The 22,461-nt window shown below is 50.1% G+C and overlaps 2 protein-coding genes across 2 annotated transcripts; one reads left to right on the forward strand and one right to left on the reverse strand.

Annotated features, from left to right (window-relative positions):
• Nucleotides 1–793: 793 nt before the first annotated feature.
• On the reverse strand, nt 794–5,699 carry TSPAN1 (tetraspanin 1). The gene is made up of 8 exons (XM_060625600.3): nt 5,557–5,699; nt 5,048–5,112; nt 2,382–2,588; nt 2,100–2,174; nt 1,885–1,983; nt 1,650–1,805; nt 1,466–1,549; nt 794–1,282 (listed from the first exon to the last, which is right to left on the reverse strand). Exons 2-8 carry the CDS (start codon nt 5,102–5,104, stop codon nt 1,235–1,237), a joined length of 726 nt encoding a protein of 241 aa, XP_060481583.2. The 5' UTR covers nt 5,105–5,112; nt 5,557–5,699; the 3' UTR covers nt 794–1,234.
• A 3,836-nt stretch (nt 5,700–9,535) lies between these two features.
• On the forward strand, nt 9,536–10,272 carry P3R3URF (PIK3R3 upstream open reading frame). The gene is made up of 2 exons (XM_060625602.2): nt 9,536–9,842; nt 10,126–10,272. Exons 1-2 carry the CDS (start codon nt 9,596–9,598, stop codon nt 10,167–10,169), a joined length of 291 nt encoding a protein of 96 aa, XP_060481585.1. The 5' UTR covers nt 9,536–9,595; the 3' UTR covers nt 10,170–10,272.
• Nucleotides 10,273–22,461: the final 12,189 nt, after the last annotated feature.

A 22,461-nucleotide genomic window follows, 5' to 3' on the forward strand; every position in this document is an offset into this window, starting at 1 on the left:
AGGACTGGTTTGCTAGTCTGGGTTTTGCTGGCTGTAGCCTCCCTCCTTAGTGTTGTCCGTCCTGGTTCAGCAGCAATCAGATCTATGTCTGGGATATTCTGGCCTTCAGGTAAATTGGACTCCACATCAGCCAGGACCCCACCAGACTCTGGAGTCAGACAGTCTGGGCCCAAGTCAAGGCTCAGCCCTTCAGGGAAGGTTGTGGACGTGGAACAAGTCACTTGGCCTTTCTAGGCACAGTTTCTAGAGCTTGGGGGTGGTTAAGATTAAGAGATCAGATCTGTAGAGTCCCAGAGGCAAGCCAAGACCAAAATAAACAAAGTTCTTTCTAAAATCCCCAAGGCAAGGACAGGTATGGGCTTTGCCTGAGTGAGAAGGGTAGGCAGCTTGGATCCTCTGATGGGGGCTTCTGGAGGGATTCCAGAGCCTAAGAAGTGACCCTCCCATTGCCTTGGCAGTATTTCTTGTCTCTCCACCCCCACCTGGGCACAGGCTTGTTATTTTCATAGCTTTCCAGTCCACTGCCCCCACCCAGGAGGGGGTAGTTTCAGGCCAAAGTCCTCCGACATTATGGGAAGGCAGACTGGCCCAGCCCCCAGTTCCTCCCCGAGTGCCCTCTTGGTCATCCCTGTTAGGCTCCCTCCCAGGCCTGGAATCCAAATGAACGGGGAAAATAGGCATCTACCTCCACCCTTGTGACCTTTCCAGGGGCCTTCTGAGTCACCAGCCCCATAGGAATCTGAGGCCAAGTGAGGCAAGATGGGCCTGCCTCTCCAAGGATACGCGAAAAGAGTTCCAAACAGAGACATTTTAATTGGGTTATGAGTTCTGAAGAGCCTTCTACACATCCGCCTGGTGACTGCTGATTTTGCATGTGCCCATGTTTTAGGGTGCCTTTCTCTCATCCCGCAGCGGGGCTGCTGGGATCACTGAGAGCCCCGTTGGCTTGAAAGGGTGTCAAGGGTTTAAGGGACAGACTGGAAGTATGGGCAGGAGAACTGACTGCCTTAGAGGTTCTGACCCCAACCCCACCATTGGAAGGAAAACTGAGGCACAGCTGGAAGGGGGTGGTCCCCTATTTGGCCCCAAGTCCAGAGCAGCAAGGCTGGGCCCACTCTGGCCCAAATGAAACTGTTAGATCCTGTCCTCAGCCCAAGCACTGCCGCTTGACAGTGCCAGGATGCCTCTTCCCAGTTCTTATGTGGCAGCAGCAGTGGCGGAGGCAGAAGCAGACTTACTTCAAATTGCAGTACAGATACATGGACACGATCATGGCTGACAGCTGGTGGGAAAGGAATAGGTAGAGATGAGGGATATGATCAGGGTCCTTACGCTTCAGTCTCCTGCCTCCCAGACACTCTACATGAAGCTCTGTTAGAAGTCTGTCTCCTGCAAGGCCTCCAAGATGGGTCAAGCACCCTGATCCAGTGGGGATATCCTGCCCCAACCTCCTCATGCCCCTTACCTCCAAGCCCCCAATTCCAGCTGCCACAGCACCCACAGTGACTGCGTTGGTTCGGATGTCATACAGAAGCTGATTGAAGCAGCCCTTGGGGGAGGGAAGAGAGGGGCTATAGTCAGCAGCTGCACCCCTCCCTCTTTCAGCACTTTGAGGACATTAAAGCAGCCCCCAACCTTCCATACCACACCTGTACAATGTTGTCATTAGCCTTCTCCTTGGTGCAGGGTTCTGTGGCTGTGCCATTGCCATCGTCAAGGCAACAGTATGGGGGAAAGGTATGGTTCTTCATGAAATAGGGAGAGCCCTCAAAATCCGTGTAGTTGTTAAAGCCACAGCACTTGAGCTGGAAATGAGGAGGGAAGGGTGGTCAGTGGGGCCTCGTTTTTTCTCCCCACTCCAAAATCTCCCCCAGCCCACCTTACCCCTGCCATGGTGGTGTTCCACACTTGGGTGAAGTCCTTCTGAGAACCATAGTCTTTCTTGATGGTAGGCACTACCAGCAACGTCAGGAAGTGCTCAGCCTGGATGGGGCAGGTCAATGCTTAGGGCCTGGTAGGGAAGGTGGCCATTCACAGGCCACAGCCCACTTGCAGGGTTTTTCCCGATCTTTCCCCCTTGCCCTATCCCCACTCCTCACCATGGTGGTATACACCAAGGCAACCACAGCAGCTGCAACCTCAGCGATGAAGATGATGAGGAGGATCAAGAAGAACTGAATGGGGAACAGAGGTCTGAATTTTAGAGACAGTCCCTCCTGCCTCACTTATTGTAACCCACCACCCATTAAAACAAGGCAGTTGCCCCCTCTGCTGAGGCGTCTGGAGTCCAGAGCACGGTTTGGGGATCCCCAGAGCCTGGTGTCAAGGGTGAGGGGGCCCCGGGTCTCGGTTATGGGCCTATGGAGCTGGGTTTGACACACCATCATGAGGGCACACTTGTTCTCAGTCTGAGCACCGTAGCAGCCCAGGAAACCAAGAGCAAAGAGCACAGCACCAGCTGCGATGAGGAAGTAGCCCACGTTGACAAACTGCATGGCACTGGATGACAGCGGCCCGAAGATCTTCAGGAAGGATGACCCATCGACGGACACCCAGATGCCCACTGCCAACAGGGCAACACCACACAGCTGGGGACAGAGAGGCAGACCATAAAACAGTGTGGGCAAGCAGCTCCTTACCATGCAGCTGAGTCAGGAAGATGGGAAATGAGAAAGTTTCTCCCTTTATTGGCTAAGGAGTCTTAAAAACTCATCCTGCACGGAGGAAAATATTCTGTAGAGCCAGAAAAATGGGAGCTGGGCCACCCATAGCCAGCACCTATGCAGATATAAATGGGATCAGGGGTTCAGAAATATCTACAGGATGGGAGAAGGGCAAGACTTTTCCTCACTGCTGTCAGGGTCAAGCCACATAGCTAGGAGTGAAAACAAGCAGGTGAGGGCAGCAGGGTATCCCCGCCCCCCCCCCCCACCCCATTTCCTTGCAGAGTGAAACGCCTCTGTCTTCTGATAGGTGAAACAGTGGGGTTGTAGCTTGAGCAGGCTCAACAGTCACCATGGCAACAGAGGTGGGGCTGAGGTTTACACCTGCTTCCAACCTTGGAGAGGGACTCTGGGAGAAGGGACACCTACCTTGAGGCCCCATTTGGCCCCTCTCCAGGATCAAACTCCAGGCCTGCCCTTCATCTAACCTAGACCTCTCTTTGCCTCACAGGAAAACTGAGGCACCAGAGGGGGAGTACAGCCAGGGTTTCTTTTAGAGGCTCTCTCTTGCTCAACCCCAAACCTCAGGGGATTCTGAGGCCCAGACTGGGCAGGAGGTACACTGTCCAGACGCCACACCTCTTAGAGCAAAGCCATCCTGATCCAGAGTATTAGCAGATGAATCAGCCTGACATCACCTTGGTGCCCAGCTATAGAAACTGAGGCTAGAACCAGGTGGCAGATTGTGGCTGGATCCCAGGCATGTTTGCCCAAGGACAGAGAGCTGGGCTCCCAGCCTACAAGGGTCAAATTTCAAGGAGGTTGAGACCTGCCCTGCCCTGCCCAGCCTGGCAAAGCCTGACCAACAGAGGCCAGAAACCAAACCGGATTTGCCTTTAACCCCCTCGTACCGGAGCCCCTACTATCTCCATATTGCTGGGATCCCTTTGCCTTCTCCAGATATATGGATAAAGGCTAGTGCCCTGAAGCTAAAAGAAGCCCAAGGCATGGACCATATTGGAGTCAGGTTATTCACCTCTAGCCCAATTTCTCCAAAAATCCATCTACACTTCCTGTCTCTACTTCCTCACTTTTCACTGACTCTAAGCCACTCTAGTGTGGCTCCAAGGTCTGTGGTGCCATGCTGTGCTAAATCTGGTGGACACTTCATGTGCCATGCCCTTCTGATCTCTCTGAGATTGTGCTCTCCTTGATTTCTTTCCACTGCTCTTTCTCTATCTGCTTCCTGGTGGCCGTTTCTCCACATAATCCTTGTAAGTTGGGTTTCTCAGAGGTCACTCTGCCTGAGTGCTCTTACCCACTCAGTGGCTTCACTGACCATTTGTGGTCACATGACTTCCAAATATCCATGTCCAGCTCCAACCAGAGCTGCAGCCCCATTGGGTATGCAGCTGCCTGTGGGACATCCCCCAGGTTGCTCATACCAGAACCACAGACATTACCTCCAAAACCTCTGTCTGCCTTGCCCCCCTTCTGCCCCTTGGCCACCATCTGAGGCCTTTGTCTTTGTCCATCTCTCCCCATCTCCACCACCATCTCCAGGGTTCATGCCTCATTACTCAGCTTCCTCAAACATGCCCTATACAATCTGTTCCTGGTTTTCTGAACAATATCCAATTTCATTGCCTCTGGGTCTTTTTGCATGCTTTACAACCTCCTCACCCAGTGCAAATTCCCAGCCTCACCTATTTCCTCCAGATAGTCTTCTCTGACCAGGGTTCAGGCCCCTCCTGTGGGCTCCCATAGCCCCTCTGCTAAGGCCAGACACAGTACGTTGCCACCGTCTGCCTATCTGCTTTGCTGGATCTGAGATCCTCAAGGGCAGAGAAAGGGCTTGCTCACCTTTCACCCCAGCACTTAGCACAGTCTTAGCACATAAATGTTTGTTGAATGAATAAAGGCTGCTTGAGGTTTGTTGAATGAATAAAGGCTGCTTGAGGCCGACTCTCTGCTCTGAGGTCTTCAGGCATTTCTCCTTTCAGCTGCCTGTCCTACAGAGGCCACTGAATTTCCTTGATCACTAGGTAAGCTTGGGCAAACCTCTCCCTCTCACTGGGCCCCCAGTCCCTATAAAAGGGGACAATCGCTCCTGTTAGCCTACACTGCCCTGCGCTAAATCTGGGCTGAAGCTTCCTGGAAGGGAGGACCTTCTCCTACGCTTCTCCTCCCCAACTTGTGTAGCAGCCAGGCTGCTCCTGAGACCAGGACTTGGCATTTGGGGAGAATTCTGCACCCTATCATAATGGGAAATTTGCACCACAGAGTCTGGACACAGCAGTGTCCTATTTCCCAGCTTGGGCTCTGCTTAGGTTGTGACCCACTCTTATAGGGAGCCCCGAAGAGCCCACAACCCCCATACTTACAAAGATGAGGAAATTGAAGAGGGTCATCATGGTTTTAATGAAGCTGAAGCACTGCATGGTGGCTCCTGAGAGGCAGACAAGTGTGAGTTAGGAATTAGTGCCACGTGCCTCCACTGGCCCCTGGACTGGCTCTGCCATTTGGACCCTGACATAGCAGACTCCAGCATCCAGGACCCATAAATCACCAAAATTCCCCTGAATCTAGACTCTGACACCTCAGGACTTTTCCCAAATCCTCCTGACACCCCTACCTCTTTGTACTGCCCCAGACCTCTACCAGCACCTGACATTCTGAGATACTAACACCCAGGTTTCCCCGCTGGCGCCCCAAACCTAGCCCCCACACTACAGATTACTTCATGCCCTTCCTTGGCACCACTATGTCCTGGACCTCTCTCCCAACCCAGCCCTAGACTCTTTCCGGACCCTCTCCATTGGCCTCCCAGCTTCCCAAACCTGTTTACAGGTTGATTTCACTTTATAGGATAATCCCTATCCTATACCATCACCTGTTCAGGGCTCTTGGTAGTGAGTTCTGAAAGAAGAATCTGCTGAGGCTCCAGAGGGGACAGGCAACTCCAGGGAATTGCCACTTGAGTGGGCAGGCAGTGAGAAGGGGCTGGCTCTCACACACCACTGCTCACCTGTAGGCGGGGCAGGGCTTTTCAAGGCCTCCTCCTCTGCTTGCCTTCCCGTCTGCCCCACCCAGCAGTCACTCAGCCTCCTCTTGCCCTGCTGCCCCCTGCTGCCTGGAGATCTGTCCCCACAGCCACTGGAGCAGCGGGCCTCGTCGGCCTGGCAACACCAACCGCAGCAACACCTTTCCTGATCTGAAGAAGGAAGAGAAATCTGAGGGTAAACAAGCAGCTCACAGAATTTCTGGGTGCCCTCCACCACCACCGGGCACATATGCTTCTTAGCCCTCATCTGCTGATACATTCATACACCCTGTGTGCTCACAGGCACGCACACCTCTGCCCAAGCTGCCATTTGTATACACACACAGAGATATGTACATAAACACCTACCAGCTCTCGTGAGCGTGCACACAAACACATGCAAACACACATACTCTGACCTATGTGTGGACGGATCCCAGCAACTAAGAAACAACAAAGCAACATCTGAGGTACATTCTTAAAGTCTCTCTGTGTTTCTTTGTCTCTGTTTCTCACACACACACACACTCAAGCACATCTATACTTTCAAGGAAATGGCCAAGGTTTAGTAGCTTCTGTCCCCTCTTCTGAGCAGCAAATGACTCCTAGTCCTTTTCCCTCTGCAAAATCTCAATTTCCCCATCTTTCTCCTCCCTTCTTTCCTCCTTACTCGGCTCCCTTCCCATCCTTTCTCTTGCTCCCCCGCCCTCCGCTGCGATCCAGTATTCTAAGCAATCTGCGTTAAGCACCCTTTTCTTTTCTGCCAGCAGGTGGCACCGTGGTCCCACAAAAACATCACCCCAATTTGAAGGCTCAGCAATCCCGTTCTACAAAAATCCCTCAGGGTTTACGTTTTTTATTTATTTTTGGGACAGAGGGAGACAGAGCATGAACGGGGGAGGGGCAGAGAGAGAGGGAGACACAGAATCGGAAACAGTTTCCAGGCTCCGAGCCATCAGCCCAGAGCCTGATGCGGGGCTCGAACTCACGGACCGCGAGATCGTGACCTGGCTGAAGTCGGATGCTCAACCGACTGCGCCACCCAGGCGCCCCTAATCCCTCAGGGTTTAATTTGAACTCCTGCCTGCCTCTTTCCGCTGCTGGTCCTACTTTCCACTCTAATGCTGCCGCCCGACATTGAGGTGCTGGGGAAGTTCTGGCCTTGGAATCACTCAGACCAGGTACTCCAATGCTGGTTCTACTGCTTCTTAGCTGTGCAACCCCAGGGGCATTTCTTAGACTCGTTTATTTTTCTTTTTATTTTTAAAATGTATCTTGAGAGAGAGAGAGGGAGAGGGAAAGCATGGGAGAGGAGCAAAGAGAGAATCACAGGTAGGTTCCATGCTATCAGCGCAGAGCCAGACACGGGGCTTAATACTGTGAGACCATGATCTGAGCCGAAATCAAGAGGTAGACACTTGACCTACTGAGCCACCCAGGCGCCCCTTCTTAGACTCAGTTTCAAGCCTCTGTGTCCTGGTCTGTATAACAGAATAGTTATATAGAGTTTTAAAATAAGATTTTCTCACCACTCTGGGACAAATGAGAATGACCACAGAGTGGGAGGTCAGAGTGGGAAGAATCATCACCAGAGGGGGTATGAGTTGGATGAAGTGGACTTTTAAAATTTTTTTAAAAATTTGAATATAGTTGACACTTTGTTTTGTTTTTTTATAATGGGAAGAGGCAGTGAAGAAACAGGGGAGAGAGGAGGGCTGATGACACTAATAGTTGTGTAGATCGTGTTTTAAATGCATTACATATATAGTCTTTTTTCCCCTCTTCACAACCATTCTATGAGATAGATTCTCTTTTATCCCCTTTTTAAATACGGGGAAACAGAGGCACAGGAAGGTTAGGCACTTGCCATGATCACACAGCTCATAAGTGGCAGAGCCAGGATTCAACCCTAGTCAGCCTGGTGCCAGAGTCTGTATCTTAACCACCAAGCAGACTGTCTATATTGATAGAATCTCTGAGAAGGCAGGAAGAGCTGACATCCAGAAAGAGCAGAGGAAGAGGCCTTGGTCTGGGACTTGAGGAAGAAGGCCAAGGGCAAAGTGGGTTTATGGGTGTAGTGGCTAGAAGTTGATGGGAGAAAGGTCCATTTTCTAAGACTGAGGATAGCAAGAGAAGAGGCTAGAGGGGGAGTAGGTAGGTGTGAGGCTGTATAGGGTGGTGCTGAGGACCCTAAAATCTGCTGGCAGGCTCCTGCAGGAACAGAGAAACAGCAGAGGCTGGGAAGGAGGACTAGAGGTGAAATAGGAGGGAAAGAGATTGTGGAGGGAGAAAGGACAAGTCCATAGTCCCACAACAACTCAGTGCAAGGCCTGGCAGAACCATTGACAACACTGTCACCTACAAGAAAGGAAATAAACCCCGGGTTGACGCAACTTACATCCCCTGGGGACCTAGCTGTTCCTCCACCTGCACTGATTATCCACATGGCTTTCTCTTCCCACTCAAGAAGAATCGGGGCCATGTCACCTCCATCTACATCCCCAGAGCCCAGCACATATGAAGTTGTTAGTGAACATCTCCTGGATGATTAAATGAATAAATGAGTGCAGAACAGCAAGAGTTAACTGTCTGGGCTTTGGGCCCTAGAGCCATCATGGATTTGAACCCCTCCCTGTCTCTAATTGTGTGACCTCACCTAACTGAGCCTCAGTTTCCTTATACAGTCAATCCTCATTATTCATGGCTTCCATATCTGTGAATTTGCCTACTGACTAAAATTCATCTGTAACCCCAAACCAATACTCGTGTCACTTTGGTGGTCATTCATGGACATTTGTAAAAATTTTGAGCTGCCTCATTTTCTTGTTCTCAGCTGAGGTTGAACAAGAGGATACTCTACCTTCTTGTTTCACCTCTTATAATATAAACACATGTTCTTCTTGTGGGCTATTTAGTGTCACATTTTATGCATTTCTGTGTTTTGTTGATGATTTTGCCATTTATCAAATAATGCTGAAGTGTTGTCTAGTGTTGCTAAGCACAAGAAGCCTGTGATGTGCCTTACAGAGGACATATGATATGTCATCCAGGTACAAGCTATAGTGGTGTTGGCTATGAGTTCAATGTTAATGATTCAACAGTATATTTTAAATTAGGTACCTTTTTTTTTAAGTTTATTTATTTATTTTGAGAGAGAGAGTGCGCACAAGCTGGGGTGGGGCAGAGAGAGGGAGAGACAGAATCCCAAGCAGGCTCTGAACCATCAACGCAGAGCCCAATGTGGGGGCTTGAACTCACAAACTGAGATCATGACCCGAGCGGAGCTCAAGAGTCGGGACACTTAACCGACTGTGCCACCCAGGCACCCCTGAATTAGGTGTCTTTAAACAGAAACACATAAAACAAGGTCATGTTCTGATTGATCAGTTGACGAAAAAATTGTGACCAGAGACTGGTAGGAATCTAACCCTGTAGATGCATTGGCTCAATTTACTAATGCACTATTTGTGGTGACGACTTTATTAACTACTATGAATAATGAGAATCGACTGTATATGAAATAGGAATAATGATAGAGTTTAAACTTTGTGGGATTAAAGAGATAGTGTTTGTAAAGTAGTCAGTACTGTTTGACACACAGTAAATGCTTAATAAATATTGTTAATATTGTTAATGCGGATAAATGAGAAAGTGAGGGAGTAATTTTCCCCTACTCAGAGTTCCTTTTCCCTAGGGGCCAAGCTGAGGTTTTCTGGCCCTTGGGCTGGACCTGTGGAGAGAATTGTGAGGAAGTCTGACCCATGGGGATGGGCTGGGGACCAGGACCTATAATAAAGAGCACCGCCCTTATGCAGACTCTATGTCATAGAGGCCCCAGCTGCCCTGGCCAGTAGTGCCCTCAGGCACACTACAGAAGCTCCCTGTGCCCATGGGCCCTTCTCAGCTTGCCCGTGCCCCTCGGCCCCGGGGCTTAAGATTCCGCTACCGCAGGCCAGGGATGGGCTGGCCTAGGCCTCAATTTCCCAGGATGTTCAAGTGTAGCCGTAGAAGGTATCGGCAGAAACCCCAAGGCAGAACTCCTACCACTGCAGCCACCAATTTTGCCACCCTGGCCACAGATATCAACAACACTCACACCGTCACCACCACCAGTGTGTGGATCCTTCCACCACCAGGTTAGCCAAGGGCCCTGAGGCAGGGTGGGGGGGTTGGCAAAATAGAGCCATTAGTTTTCCCCCACTTTAGCCCCGCATAGGCATTCTAGGAGGCACACTCTGTGAGAAATACCACCCCAAAAGTATGGTGGGGTCTTGATAGTAGACATCCTAAAGGCTCAGAGCCTTAATGGAGGGCATATTGACTAAAAGCAGAGGGCTTGGGAGACTGTGAATCTAAGAGCAGTAGAGCTTCCAGAACTGCTGTCTTCCTCACACTCTTCCCTTTCCTTCTTCTCCTTAGTTCTCAGACACCTCTGTCAACCTGGCAGCTTTCTGATCTTCTAGAAATGTCCAGAAACTAGTCCAGAAGCTTGGCTGTCTCCGGACCTGCATCTCCTAAGGGCCCTGGGTGGTTAACAGCAGACAAATACAATCAATTCTGCTCCAACTGCCTTACTCCATTCCAAGGTGTTTCCAGATAAATATGCATCAGGGTATGAGGGCAGGGTTGGGGCTGAATGCTCCCAGGGGCGGGCTTTAGTGACAACAGCAGGGATCACAGTTAGGCAATGGAAGGACAGGACAAGGTCGGCAACACACACCATTTCTCCATCTTTGGCCTCAGCTTTTGATCTGCCCTGGGAGGTAGGGATCCTTCCTGCACTGCACAGGGAAAAGGGTCTCCATAGACATCTTGGAAGTTATAGGGAGCCAGATCCTTGAGGAGGGAGGTAGAGGCACAGATCAGAAAGAGATAGGATGAAAGAGATTTCACTACTTGAGTGTAACTCCACGAGTGCTTGAATGTGAGATGTTATGTGGCTCTGTGCCTATGATGGCCAGTGTGCAGAAGTAGCTGTTGGTGTGTGTGTCTGAGTGTGTGTGGAGATGGGAGTCTGAGCAGACATGTGGCTGAGTGTGCCTCTGCAATAGATTGTGACTTTGTGGCCGTCTGTGTGTCGAGGGTAAGGCTACTGGTGTGCCAGACAGAGGCTTCAGCTAAGAGGAATGAAGGTCAGGAGAGAGGGTGAGGGGCAGCCTGAAGGAGGAGAGGGTTGCTTCTGAGGAGGACTGGTCACCTTCAGCCCCCTAGCTGTTCCCCGAGGCCAGTGTTTTCCAGGACTGTCAGCTGAGCTGTGGTGGTTAGGGGTGGGGCAAGACTGAGTTTGAGTCCAGAAAGGGGGAGGGTGTTAAGCACTCTGGCCTGGGGATTTTCCATTTGGATTTCTGAGTGTGTGCCCATGTGTCATCAGGTGTAGCTGCATTTCTGTGGGGTGTATCTCCATGGAATTGTGTCTCAGTGGTGGGAAACGTTGTGAGGGACTCGGTCTCTGAGGTGTCACTTTATGCCTGGGTGTGTGTCCAGGGCTCTCTTCCCTGCGGGGTGGGGGTGAGAGTGAAGTCTGAGAGCTTTGGCCTGGCCTCCTGGGGTTTAAGAAGCCTGTGAGGAAAAAATGAACTGTGTCTGTGTCCTTCCACTCTAAGGCTTGCCGGAGACTGGGACCCTGAGAGGAGGAAGCGGCAGAGAATTCACTGACACATCATGCCCAGACAGTGCTGGCTGGGGTGGGGGGAAGGGGGAGGCAGCAAGGTGGCTGGGCTAGTGCCCAAGATCCACAGAGGGGCCCACACATATAAAGACACATGCCACAGTCCATGAACATATGCAGACATGTAAATATAAGTAGACTCACAGACACACAAAGCAACAAACACAGGTGCATGCAAGTACATACTTATAAACAGAGATAAACACTGACACTAATGCACATGGCCCTCCCCACATGGCATATGTAACAGCACATACACATGCCTACAAATGAACACACAGACATGCATGCATCTGGACAAGCACATAAGCATATAGATAGAAACATGCAATCACACTCATGCAAACCCAGGCACACATAGACACCTGCACACGTGCAGACACACTCACCAGACTTCCCTGCCCCTGCAGCCCAGGAACCCAGAAACTTCCCTCCCCTAGCAGAGTGTGTGTGTGTGTGTGTGTGTGTGTGTGTGTGTGTGTGTATGTGTGTGTGTATGTATGTGTGTGTGTGTGTGTGTATGTCCACACTTGTGTCTGTGTGTATCTGTGTCTGTGAGGATGTGTGTGTGTGTGTGAGTGAGGGGGGTGCTGAGCTGTGGGAACCTGATGACATCATCTCTTCTGGCTATTTTTAGCTCCCTCTGCAATGACGGGCTTCTCCTTGGCCCCTCCCCCTCCAGGCTCCCAGAGGCAGCTGCAGCCAGAGGGCACCCACCACTCCAGTCTAGGTGACCCCTAGATGACTGGGTACAGCTCACTCATTCCCACCCCAGCAGGGCTCCCTGGAGGTTGAGAACCCCAGAGGAAGAGGCCTGGGCCATGTGGCAGCCTGGAGCAGGAGCCTGGTTAGGTGAGCACACCCGGCTGGTCTCCAGCCCCTAGGGTGCCTCTGCTTCTGCTTTTCAGTCTGAAACTCTGTCTCAGGCAGTAGTGCCTGCCATGTGCCAGGGAGGGTGCCAAGTTCTGGAGATAGAGCAGTGTGCAAGACAGCAGGAGTTCTTCCTGGTGGGTGTTACAGCTCGGTGGGAGACAGACATTAAACAGACCACACAGGCACGGCACCAAACTGTGGCAAGAACTCTGAACATTAGTAACAAGGGGACTCAGTCCGGGATGATGGATGTTCTCTGTCTCTTTCTGTCTCATGAGATAGCCTGAGGACACCAGAGGGGCACCCTCCTTTACCTTGCACCTTCTACCCCAAAAGCACACTCCAGAACAGAGCTTCCTTCTCACACCCCAGGCTGTGCTTCCAACATTGCACCAACCCACCACCCAAGTGGGGAGCCACTGTTATTCACAGCCCCTTTGTTCTGGAGCCTCCTCACAGTTGATCCCTGGGAGTCAAGCCAGTCCTTAGTCCTCCATCTGCAGATGAGAAAACTGAAACAGAGAGGGGCAGTGCTGGATCACACCTCCTGGTGCTGGGCAGGGGAGACTGCTGGCTGACAGAGGAGGAAGTGGTGGTGGCACAGCTCCGAGTAAGAGCAAGTGGTGGGGGCAGAAGGGCACGAGGAAGAGGACAGTGGCCTGAGGGGTCCCGGCCCAGAGAAGGCTTCCCGCTCCAGCCAGCTTCTGGGCAGCCACCGGAAAATCGGGTTTGGCAGCTTCAGCCAAGCGCCTGGGGGCTGGAGGAGGGGTCCAGACAGCTCTGGGGAGGCTGCCTGGGGGCGGGCCCGTCCTCCATCCCAGAGTCCGGCCAAGCTGTCCTGTTGTGGGAGCATTTTGTAAAACTGGGACCTTTTGGAGTGTTGGGAGAACAGCTCTGGGCTGCAAGCTGGAGCTCAGAATTCCAGTCCTTGCTCTGTCCCAAACCCTAGTGTGATCCTTGGAAAGTCCTGTCCCCTTTCTTGGCCTCAGGTGGCCCTCCCAGGAAGGACCCCTGGAGGATCAGTTTCTCCATCCCCAATTTCTGCCCTCTGGGTTTTCCTGGGAGTCTGAGTCAGACACAGAAACACAAAGTCAATGGGTAGGGACCAGACCAGACCACTCCCAGGGCGCCAGGCTGGAGGTCCCTTGTCACCAATGGGTCAATGGCAGGAAGCCCAGCTCCAGCCTTACAATGCAATACCGGTCACCCCACCCTGACCAGTACCCTCACCCACACCCCCACTTCCGTCCTCTGTTCCTTCCTCACCTTCGGAGAAAGCTACAGGGCTCCCTGGGGAATCTCCCATACCTACTTCATTGGCTACCTGCCCTGCCCTGTACTCAGCCCTCCCTCCCCCTCTGCCCATTTGACCGGGCCAGCCTCCCAGTTAACTTTCTTTCCCGGATCCTGGGGCGGGGCAGGCCAGGGAGGAAAGAAAGCTGGGTGGAAGGGCTGCAAAGGAGCCTGCTTTTCCTGCTACACTCAAATACTTGCAGCCCAAATGACTTGGGGGGAGGGAGGTGGACTGAATGCTGGGCTGCCCTGAAGCCCCAGGGGAAGTGGGAATGTTACCTTTACCTATATAATCATCTCCTTCCCTGCCTTCAGTGAATTCAGAGGAGGGAGCCCAGAACTGAGACTTCCATCCTGTGGAAAACAAACACAGAAACCCAGGACAAGTGAATCCTGGTTATTGTCACTAAGTCAATGACAAATTCATGAAACACAAAAAAACATAAAATTCTAAATGCATAGAATCCAGAGTCATGGAATCTTAGCATCACAGAATTCTAGCATGGTGAAATCTGAGTTACAGAATCAGGAATATAGAATTCTGGCATCACTGACTCCCAGATCACAAGTTTAGAGTATCCTTGAATTAGAAGTCTTGAGAAATCAATTAGTGAAATCCTTACCTTCAGGTGAATGTCTAAGCTAGAGGATTCCCGGGTACCTGAGTGGCTCAGTCCATTAAGCCTCTGACTCTTGATTTCAGCTCAGGTCATGATCTCTCAGTTTGTGGGTTTGAGTCCCACATGGGGCTCTGTGCTGATGTGCAGAGCCTGCTTGGGATTCGCTCTCTCTCCCTCTATCTGCCCATTCTCTCTCTCTCTCTCTCTCAAAATAAATGAACTTAAAAAATAAATAAATAAACTAGAGGTTCCCCCATTGGGGATGGGCAAAGGAGTTCACACATGAACACTAAGAAGGAGGCGGAGAGCTCAGGACATATGAGCTTAGGATAAGTTAAGAAGCCTGTAATAAACCAGACAGAACAGACAACTTCCAAGAGGACATATCTTGGTTCCTGACGATGAGGGGGGTGGGGTGGCAGGAGGGGGAGAAAGAGAGGGGAACTAAAAGAAGAAGAAGAAGAAGAAGAAGAAGAAGAAGAAGAAGAAGAAGAAGAAGAAAACCTAGCCTAGAGAAAAAATTATCAAGTCGCAAGTACACCAGCCACAATTCCTCCGATTTCTCCAAGAGTGGGAATAACACCAGCCCCAAGACATTTTCAAAGGTTAGTAATGGAATGGCAAGCCACGTCTGACTTTTTTGGGAAGAAAAGTACTAAGTAGAAAATATTTCATATACCACAATTTCTTGGAGCTGCTGGGAAGAGCAGACTCTCCAAAGAAGATGCTGACCCGTGAACAAGATCATGCTGTGGGGTAGGTGGGGTGCAGAGCCCCTAGCAAGGCCTTGGTAAGGGACCTTGTGGAGGGCATCTGCCTGGGGTGGTGCTGGGAGAAGTATCTCCGAAGAAGGAGCCAAAGATGAGGCAGCACTTGGTATGGGGACTCTTGTCAGTATGGGAACTCAGTAAACAACAGGGATATTTACCTAGCATTTCTGGAAAACTACTGCAAACTCAGGAACCCAGAAGGAGCAGTTCCAGAGAGAGGCAAATGCCAAGCCCTTCTGGGCATGGGAAACAGGGCAATGTCAGTTGGAGACCCTCTTGTTCGGCTGTTAGTCCTTGGATTCAGCTCAATACCTCAGCCCCGACCTCAGCCCCGACCTCGGCCCACATCCCCATTTGCCTCCCTCTCCCTGCTTGCCTGCCATTCTACCTACCTCCATCTGCTATATGACCTTTGGCAAATTGTGTCCCTCAAACATCCTTTGCTTTCTTTTGAAGTCTATAATTGAGTCCTATGCACAGGTTTTATTATTTCATAGTCCTGGTTTTGTCCAGATCAGTTCCATTTTAGACGTCTGCATTCCCAGCTTCCAGAGAAAGGGTCAGGCAGCTTCAGGGAAAATGGAGGGAATAGGGAATATAAATAATACTTACATTTGCCATCCTACATATGTCAGTTCCTATGACAGGTGTTTTATAAATCTTATAGGATGCTCACAACCACTGTGTATATAAATCATTGCTGCCATTTTATAGATGAAGGAACTGAGGCTCGAAGAAGATAAATAACATGCCTAAGGTCATTCAGCTAGGGAGGACTGGAAACTCAGCTAGGTCTGTCCTAATTTGAGGGCTGTGTTTTCAGATTAGCATTAATCCATGTGGCTTCAACGGGTAAAGTGAAGGTAATCCATGTGGCTGACCCCGAATTTAAGGAGTTCCTTTTAAGGAAGTGTGCAATGGGGGCTGACAGCCTGTGCTATGAGAGAGCTGAACTGAGTCTCCTCTTGGGGACTCTGGGTATTCTCAACTCAGATTGGAGAGAGCTGGGGTGGGGTGGGTGTGTAGGGGGTTGGAGTGGAGAGTAGGGTGGTCCTGGGCTGGTCTTCAGGGGGTTAAGGGACTGCTGCCACTGTTCCTGGAGATAGTGTGTATCGGTTGGAGAGGGGCTGTGAATGGGGGGGTTCTTCACTTTCTGGGATGGCCTAACCAACCCCACACCCCCACCCCCACTACACACCCCCACCCCTGCTGGCACTGGTTGTCAGGCCCCTGGAACCTTGGGGGCAGGGGACTTTCCAGCTGGGTTAGCATCATGGTGTGTTGTCACTAGACTCACCTCCTTGAAGTTCCTAGAAACTTTTGGATTCCTAAGCTTCATCAACCTTGCACAGTTGCCTCTGTTTTTTTGTTTCTGTTTTGTTTTGTTTTTTTTTAAGAGAGAGAGGGCACAAGTGAGCCAGGGACGGAGAGAGAGGGAGAGAGAGAGAAGTGTAGCTCTTGTTCACTCGATGCAGGCCTCAAACTCACGAACTATGAGATCACGAACTGAACCAAGGGCTGATGCTTAACTCTCTGAGTCACCCAGGGGCTCCTACAGTTGCCTCTGTTAACTGACTCAAGTGGAAGTGGAAGAATTTCAAATGGAACCCTGACCCCTGCCCTTCCCAATATTGGTCATTATATGAGGCTTGGGGATCCAGGAAGTCACTGGCTCACAGGGTCAGAGCTGGAGGCAACCCTGGGGACGGTTTCATCCAAATCCTTCACTGTAAGGGTGAGGGAGGAGTTTGAAGTTCAGAAAGGGAGAGGACTTGCCAAAGATCACACAGCAGCCAGTGCTGTCCCCACCAAGTCCCAGACACTCCCATTGGCACTGAGGACACAGTTGAATCGGTCCTGACTCTTTTTCTTGAAAACTTGCAGTCTAACAGAGAAAACAGGCTTGGTAGATACACCAAGAGAAGTGTCAGGGCTAAAAGAGAAGTCCAGACTTTGTACACTGGGGGCCTAGAGAGGCAGGGGCACTGACCCTTAGGCTTCAGTGAAGATCTTTAGGTGGTTTTAGAGCTGGGCTTAAAGAGGGAGCAATATTTTAGCTGATAAAAAGGGGTAAAAGACTTTGTGGCTGAGAGACAGCATGAGCAGCCTCACAGAAAGACATGAATGAGTTGCCCTGCAAAGACTGGCCATGTGGGTGGAGTGGAAGTCTGATGGCCTATAGTCTAAGCCAAGGCTAGGACCTGAGGTCAGGACTGTCTGCTCTATGAGCACACAGTAGTCACAGAGGTTCAGGCCACCGGGATACAAGGGCTCCCGCGGCGGTAGGGGGATCTCAGAAGACCACGGCTGGGAGAGTCTTAGCAGTATGGGTGGGGATTGCTAGGCTCTCCCACCAGTCCGGGCCGCGCTGTTTCCTTTCATCCAAGTTACACACATGCACAGAAAACCTCTGTCCCCACTTCCTTCCACGAGGACCCAAGCCCAGGCTGAGGTCCAGCCCAGCCAAGGAGAGGAGATTACTCCCCACTAGCTGGCTTCCTGCCCCAGCTTTCGCGGCCAGGGCACACACCTCTTCCCTTTAAGCAGCTTCCCTCCCACTCCCCACTGCTCCTAAACCCGCCACTGGGCCGGGACAGGTCGGGGACGTCCTCCGCTTTGGAACTTCGGTGGCAGCGAGCCCTCCCCTGCTGATGTGATGCAAATCCGCTCCGGATTTATTCTCAGGCGTCCTTTCCGTCAAGTGCGACGCACCCGGCGCCAGCACTTGTCTGGAAGTGCCTGCCTCCTCCGGCCCTGACCCAAGGGCGCCAGGGCCTTGAACTGGGTGGGGGACGGGGCCGGTAGTTTCCCAGTTAGCAGCTTCCGCGGTTGCAGCCGGGGACGCGGTGGGAGCCCGGGAGTTGGGCTGCTGAGGCAGCCAGGGGCCTGGGGGCGGGGCTGTAATTAACCGAGCCGGCTGCCTCAGGTGCGCTGAGTGGGCAGCCGGAAGCCGCGGTGCGGAAGACCCGAGGCGTAGGAGTGTGGGGGTGGGGGGCACCTGGGGCGGGCGGGACCGTGGCCTCGAGGTCCGGGCCTGAGGTTTGGGTACAGAGGTGAGAAGGTGTGGGGCTGGAGAGCGTGGGGGTGGAGCGAGGGGGAATCCCGGGCCTTGGGAGGGGCCGCCCCAAGCCTGAGCGCCGCTCGTCACCTCGCCTGGTCTCTGGACTCTGGTTTGTGTACAGATGTGGTCTGTGCACTAAGAACCAATTCGACCCGTCCCTGTCCTCATCTCGCCGGGAAAGTAAGCTGTAGTTACACCTCAGAGGACCGAGAGCCTGGTACTACTAGGGACTGGATGGAAGCGGGAGGGGGGTGCTCGGTGCACTCCCAAGAGCTCCAGATTCAGGAAACTGCAGGAAGGGTGTGAACAGTTTATATAAAATGCTATCCAAATCAGCATGTATATATAGGCATAGAGAACTGGCGCTTACTTTGCCTACTGCATGCCAGACCAAGGGAATTCACCAAAATGACAAAAAGAAGAGTAATTCTTACCTTTTTCTTGGTACTTTCATAATCAGAAAAGAACAATGCAGATTTTTTTATTAAGGAAAAAAAAAAAGTAAATAGACTACTAGGCACTTATTTGGCCTTGGTAGTTTTGCTTCAACTTCTATAAGCTTCAGTTCTCTTACCTGTAAAGTAGTAATAGGAGAGCCTAGACACAGGGTTTGCTGTGAAGATTAGATGAGTTAAGGCATCAAAGGTGCTTGGAACAGTGCTCAGTAAGTGGCAACAAGGGGAACACTTAATCTAGTTTGGGAGTGTGTGGGGAATGGAGGAGCAAAAAGCCTTCTGGAAGAATGGAAATCTGAGCTAAGTCTTATATGAAAAGGAGCTAGTCAGTGGAAAAGAGAGGAAGAGAAGAACATTAATGACAGGGAATGACATGAGCAAAAACAGGCAGGTGAGAAACAGGACAGTGAATTTGGGGAAACTACAGACATGAGGCAAGGAGTGGAGATGAGGTTAGAAAGGTAAGCTGGGACCAAACTGGGGCAAGGTGGGGGACTTACAATTACTGAGGCTGGTTTTCTGAGAGCTATTGAGGCATCTTCATCAGTGGCAGGAGGAGATGTGCAGGGTAGAGGCCAGGAGACCTGTGAAGAGGTGGGTAGTGGCACGAACTACAGCAGCAGCCCTGGGATGGGAGGAAATGGATGGATTTGAGAGGTAGAAATGACAGGACTTGGTGATGGAATGAGAGACATAAGTGAGAAGGAGTTGTGAGGACCATATCCTGATCTCCAATTTGAGTGCCCTGGGTGATGCTATTCTCTGAGATAGGGAGCAGGAAGGGTAATACGTTTGAGGGGAAGCTGAATTCAGTTTTGGACATGTCTGTGGCCACACCCCTGGACAGACCCTTAATAATTGGGGTCTTGCCATCCCACCTGGCAATTACTCTGTCCAGAAGATGGGAGAGGTATCATTAGCCACTGCTGGCTGTCTGTTCCCTGGCTGCGGCTGGCTGGAGATCTGGGTGGGGAGGTTGGGGGGGGGTGCCTGCCACCACAATGCTGGGCCTAGTGAGTATTCTCTTGTGGTTCTGGGCTGCTAGGCAGTTTCTTTGGGCACAATCATGTTACAGGAGCTTGAGGATCGGGTTGTCAGGTCCCGGGATGGGGGCAGTTCTGTGTGCTGCTGAGATTACTGTCTCCATTTTACAGCTGAGGAAACTGAGGTTCAGGAATTGAGTGACAAGAGTCAGGAAGTGAACCAAGGTCTGTGTGATGTCTTCTCACAGTACCAGCTGCCACATCACCACATTTGCTCTAAGAGGGGCAAGGAAAGTACCCAGAGCCATGACTCCTTGGGGGAGAAATGTAATATGGAGAGGCAGTGGGGATCAGGGAAGGAGGCACAGAAAGCTTCCTGGAGGTGGTACCATTTGTGTTGTCATAGAAACATAATCTAGTTTTCTGTCTCCCAGTCCAGCAATCTTTGGCAACCAGCCATTGCCTGCAGTGAGGGAGACCTTGTCATCTGAGGGGCCTCTAGGTAGAATGTGTCCACAGAACCCAAAAAGTGGTAGGTTGGAATTCTTGCAGGCATTTCAGGCCTGAAATGGGGGCACATTTACCTGTCTCTGGCATCCATCAGCCTGGACAGCCCTTCTGCACTGGCACTTCACTGGCAGTTGGAAGCCCAGTGCCTACTCATTTTCATATCAGGGTTCAGCACAAGTTTATGTTCCATTCCCAGGTTTTGTTTTACTTAGAAAAAAAAAAAAAAAAAGAGGCATCATGTGATGAAGTGATGGATTTTAAGGGAGGACTGGCAAATACAGGAAAAACTGATCTTCCTGTGAATGATGGGAGAAAAGTTGTAAGACACAAAAAATATTGCTGATCTTTTTTTTTTTTTAATTTTTAAATGTTTATTTTTGAGACAGAGAGAGACAGAGCATGAGCAGGGGAGGGGCAGAGTGAAAGGGAGATACAGAATCTGAAGCAGGCTCCAGGCTCTGAGCTGTCAGCACAGAGCCCGACGCGGGGCTCAAACTCATGAACTGTGAGATCATGACCTGAGCCGAAGTCAGACCCTTAACCAACTGAGCCACCAAGGCGCCCCTAAATATTGCTGATCTTAATCTGTCACCCACCAAGTGTTTTTCCCCAGGTGTCCAAATGACTGAGACAGACTGACATGGTAAGTGGGCAGCCAAATTCTTGGGAGCTAAGAAGGGGTTACTTTCAAACAAGGTTTAAATAATTTTTGCTCATTGTGGAAAACATAAGCAAGTAAGAAGAAAAAAATATATATAAAGCATCCAGCAAGTAGAGATAAACAGTACTAGCATTTTTATATATTTATTCTTTTTCATTTCTGGGCACATGTGGCTTTCTTCTACATGGTTAATACACTGTGTAGACAATTTTGTATCTTGCTTTCTTACTCAATGAATTTATATGAACTATCTCACATCATTTAATTTGGTCACTGCACAATCTTCTACTATATGGAGTTGCTATATTTTATTTTACCAATCTCTAATTCTTACAATTAGAGATTTTCTTTCCTTCTTCTTTTCCCTCTTTTTTAAAAAACAAGTTACTTTAATGTTTATTTATTTTGGGGGGGGGGGACAGAGGGAGAGAGGGAGAGAGAGTATCCCAAGCAGGCTTCTCACCATCAGCTCAGAGCCCAATGCGGGGCTCGATCTGACGAACCCATGAGATCATGACCTGAGCCAAAATCAAGAGTCAGATGCTTAACTGACTGAGCCACCCAGGTGCCCTTCTTTTCCCTTTTTCTTTCTTTCTTTTTTGTTATTATAAGAACTCTGTGATGAAAATCTTGATGCATAAATCTTTATCCGTATTTTGCATTATTATAATTATATATAATTATATATTATATGCCCCTCAGATGACATATATATATATATATATATATATATATATATATATATATATATATAATTTTTTTACAAATTTTTCTAGAAGTGGAATTACTGGGTTAGAGGATCAAAGTATTTTTAGGGGTACCTGCATGGCTCAGTCAGTTAAGCATATCCAACTCTTGATTTCGGCTCAGGTCATGATCTCATGCTTCATGAGTTCAAGCCTGGCACTGAACCCCACACCAAGCCCTGCATCCAGCCCTGCATCAGGCTCAGTGCTGACAGTGCAGATCCTGCTTGGATTCTCTCTCTCTGCTCCTCCCCTGCTTGTATGCTCTCTCTCTCTCTCTCAAAAATAAATAAAGAAACTTTAAAAAATATTTTTAGAGATCTTGATATGTATTTCCAAAATGCTTTCCAGAAAGAATGGTTCTGCCACTTACACTCCATCACCCTGACAGAAGTGTTAACATTAAAAACAAAGATCTTGCTAATTTGTTAAGTGAAAAATGGAATCTCAGTTTTTTGGTGCTGAGCAGTTTCTTGAAGGTCAGAGCAACATAAATCTACTAGGTCAATGATTTGGTCCAATCTGGCAAATTCATCTACTGTTGAGAAACTGGTAGGGTTTGGCCATTGTTGTGAACATGTATTGCTTTTACCTGCCTGGAATTCTCTCTTCCTTTTGGTTATAGTCTTCATTCACTTCAGAGGTGAGTTCATGGAAGGCTTCCTGGAGGAAGTGGCATTGGGCTGACCTTTGAAGAAAGGTTTTTCGAGCAAAGCAGGCCCAAGAGAATAACTGGCAAAGTGCTGTGGCACTTCAGAGGTGAGTTCATGGAAGGCTTCCTGGAGGAGGTGGCACTTGGGCTGACCTTTGAAGAAAGGTTTTTCATGGATGCAGATGAGGTGGAAAGGACAATTTTCCTTTGAGGAACATCCCTTCTCTATTTTGGTCCATGTGGTTTAAATGGGTTTGCCCCACCCCTGAATTCCAGGAATGAGCATTGAGACCCTGGCCTGACCAATCATCACAGTGATTGGTTTAGTGATGGAGACTTCTATTCCCTTTGACCCTCATGACTATTACCTTGTCATCTGGCTTTGGAGTCAGAACTGGTTTTAAATCTGGGCTTTGCCCCTAACCAGGGGAATATATGCCATTTTATATAGGGTGGACAGAGG

This window comes from Panthera onca, chromosome C1 (assembly GCF_046562875.1).
Source record: "Panthera onca isolate mPanOnc1 chromosome C1, mPanOnc1 haplotype 2, whole genome shotgun sequence".
Lineage (NCBI taxonomy): Eukaryota > Metazoa > Chordata > Mammalia > Carnivora > Felidae > Panthera > Panthera onca.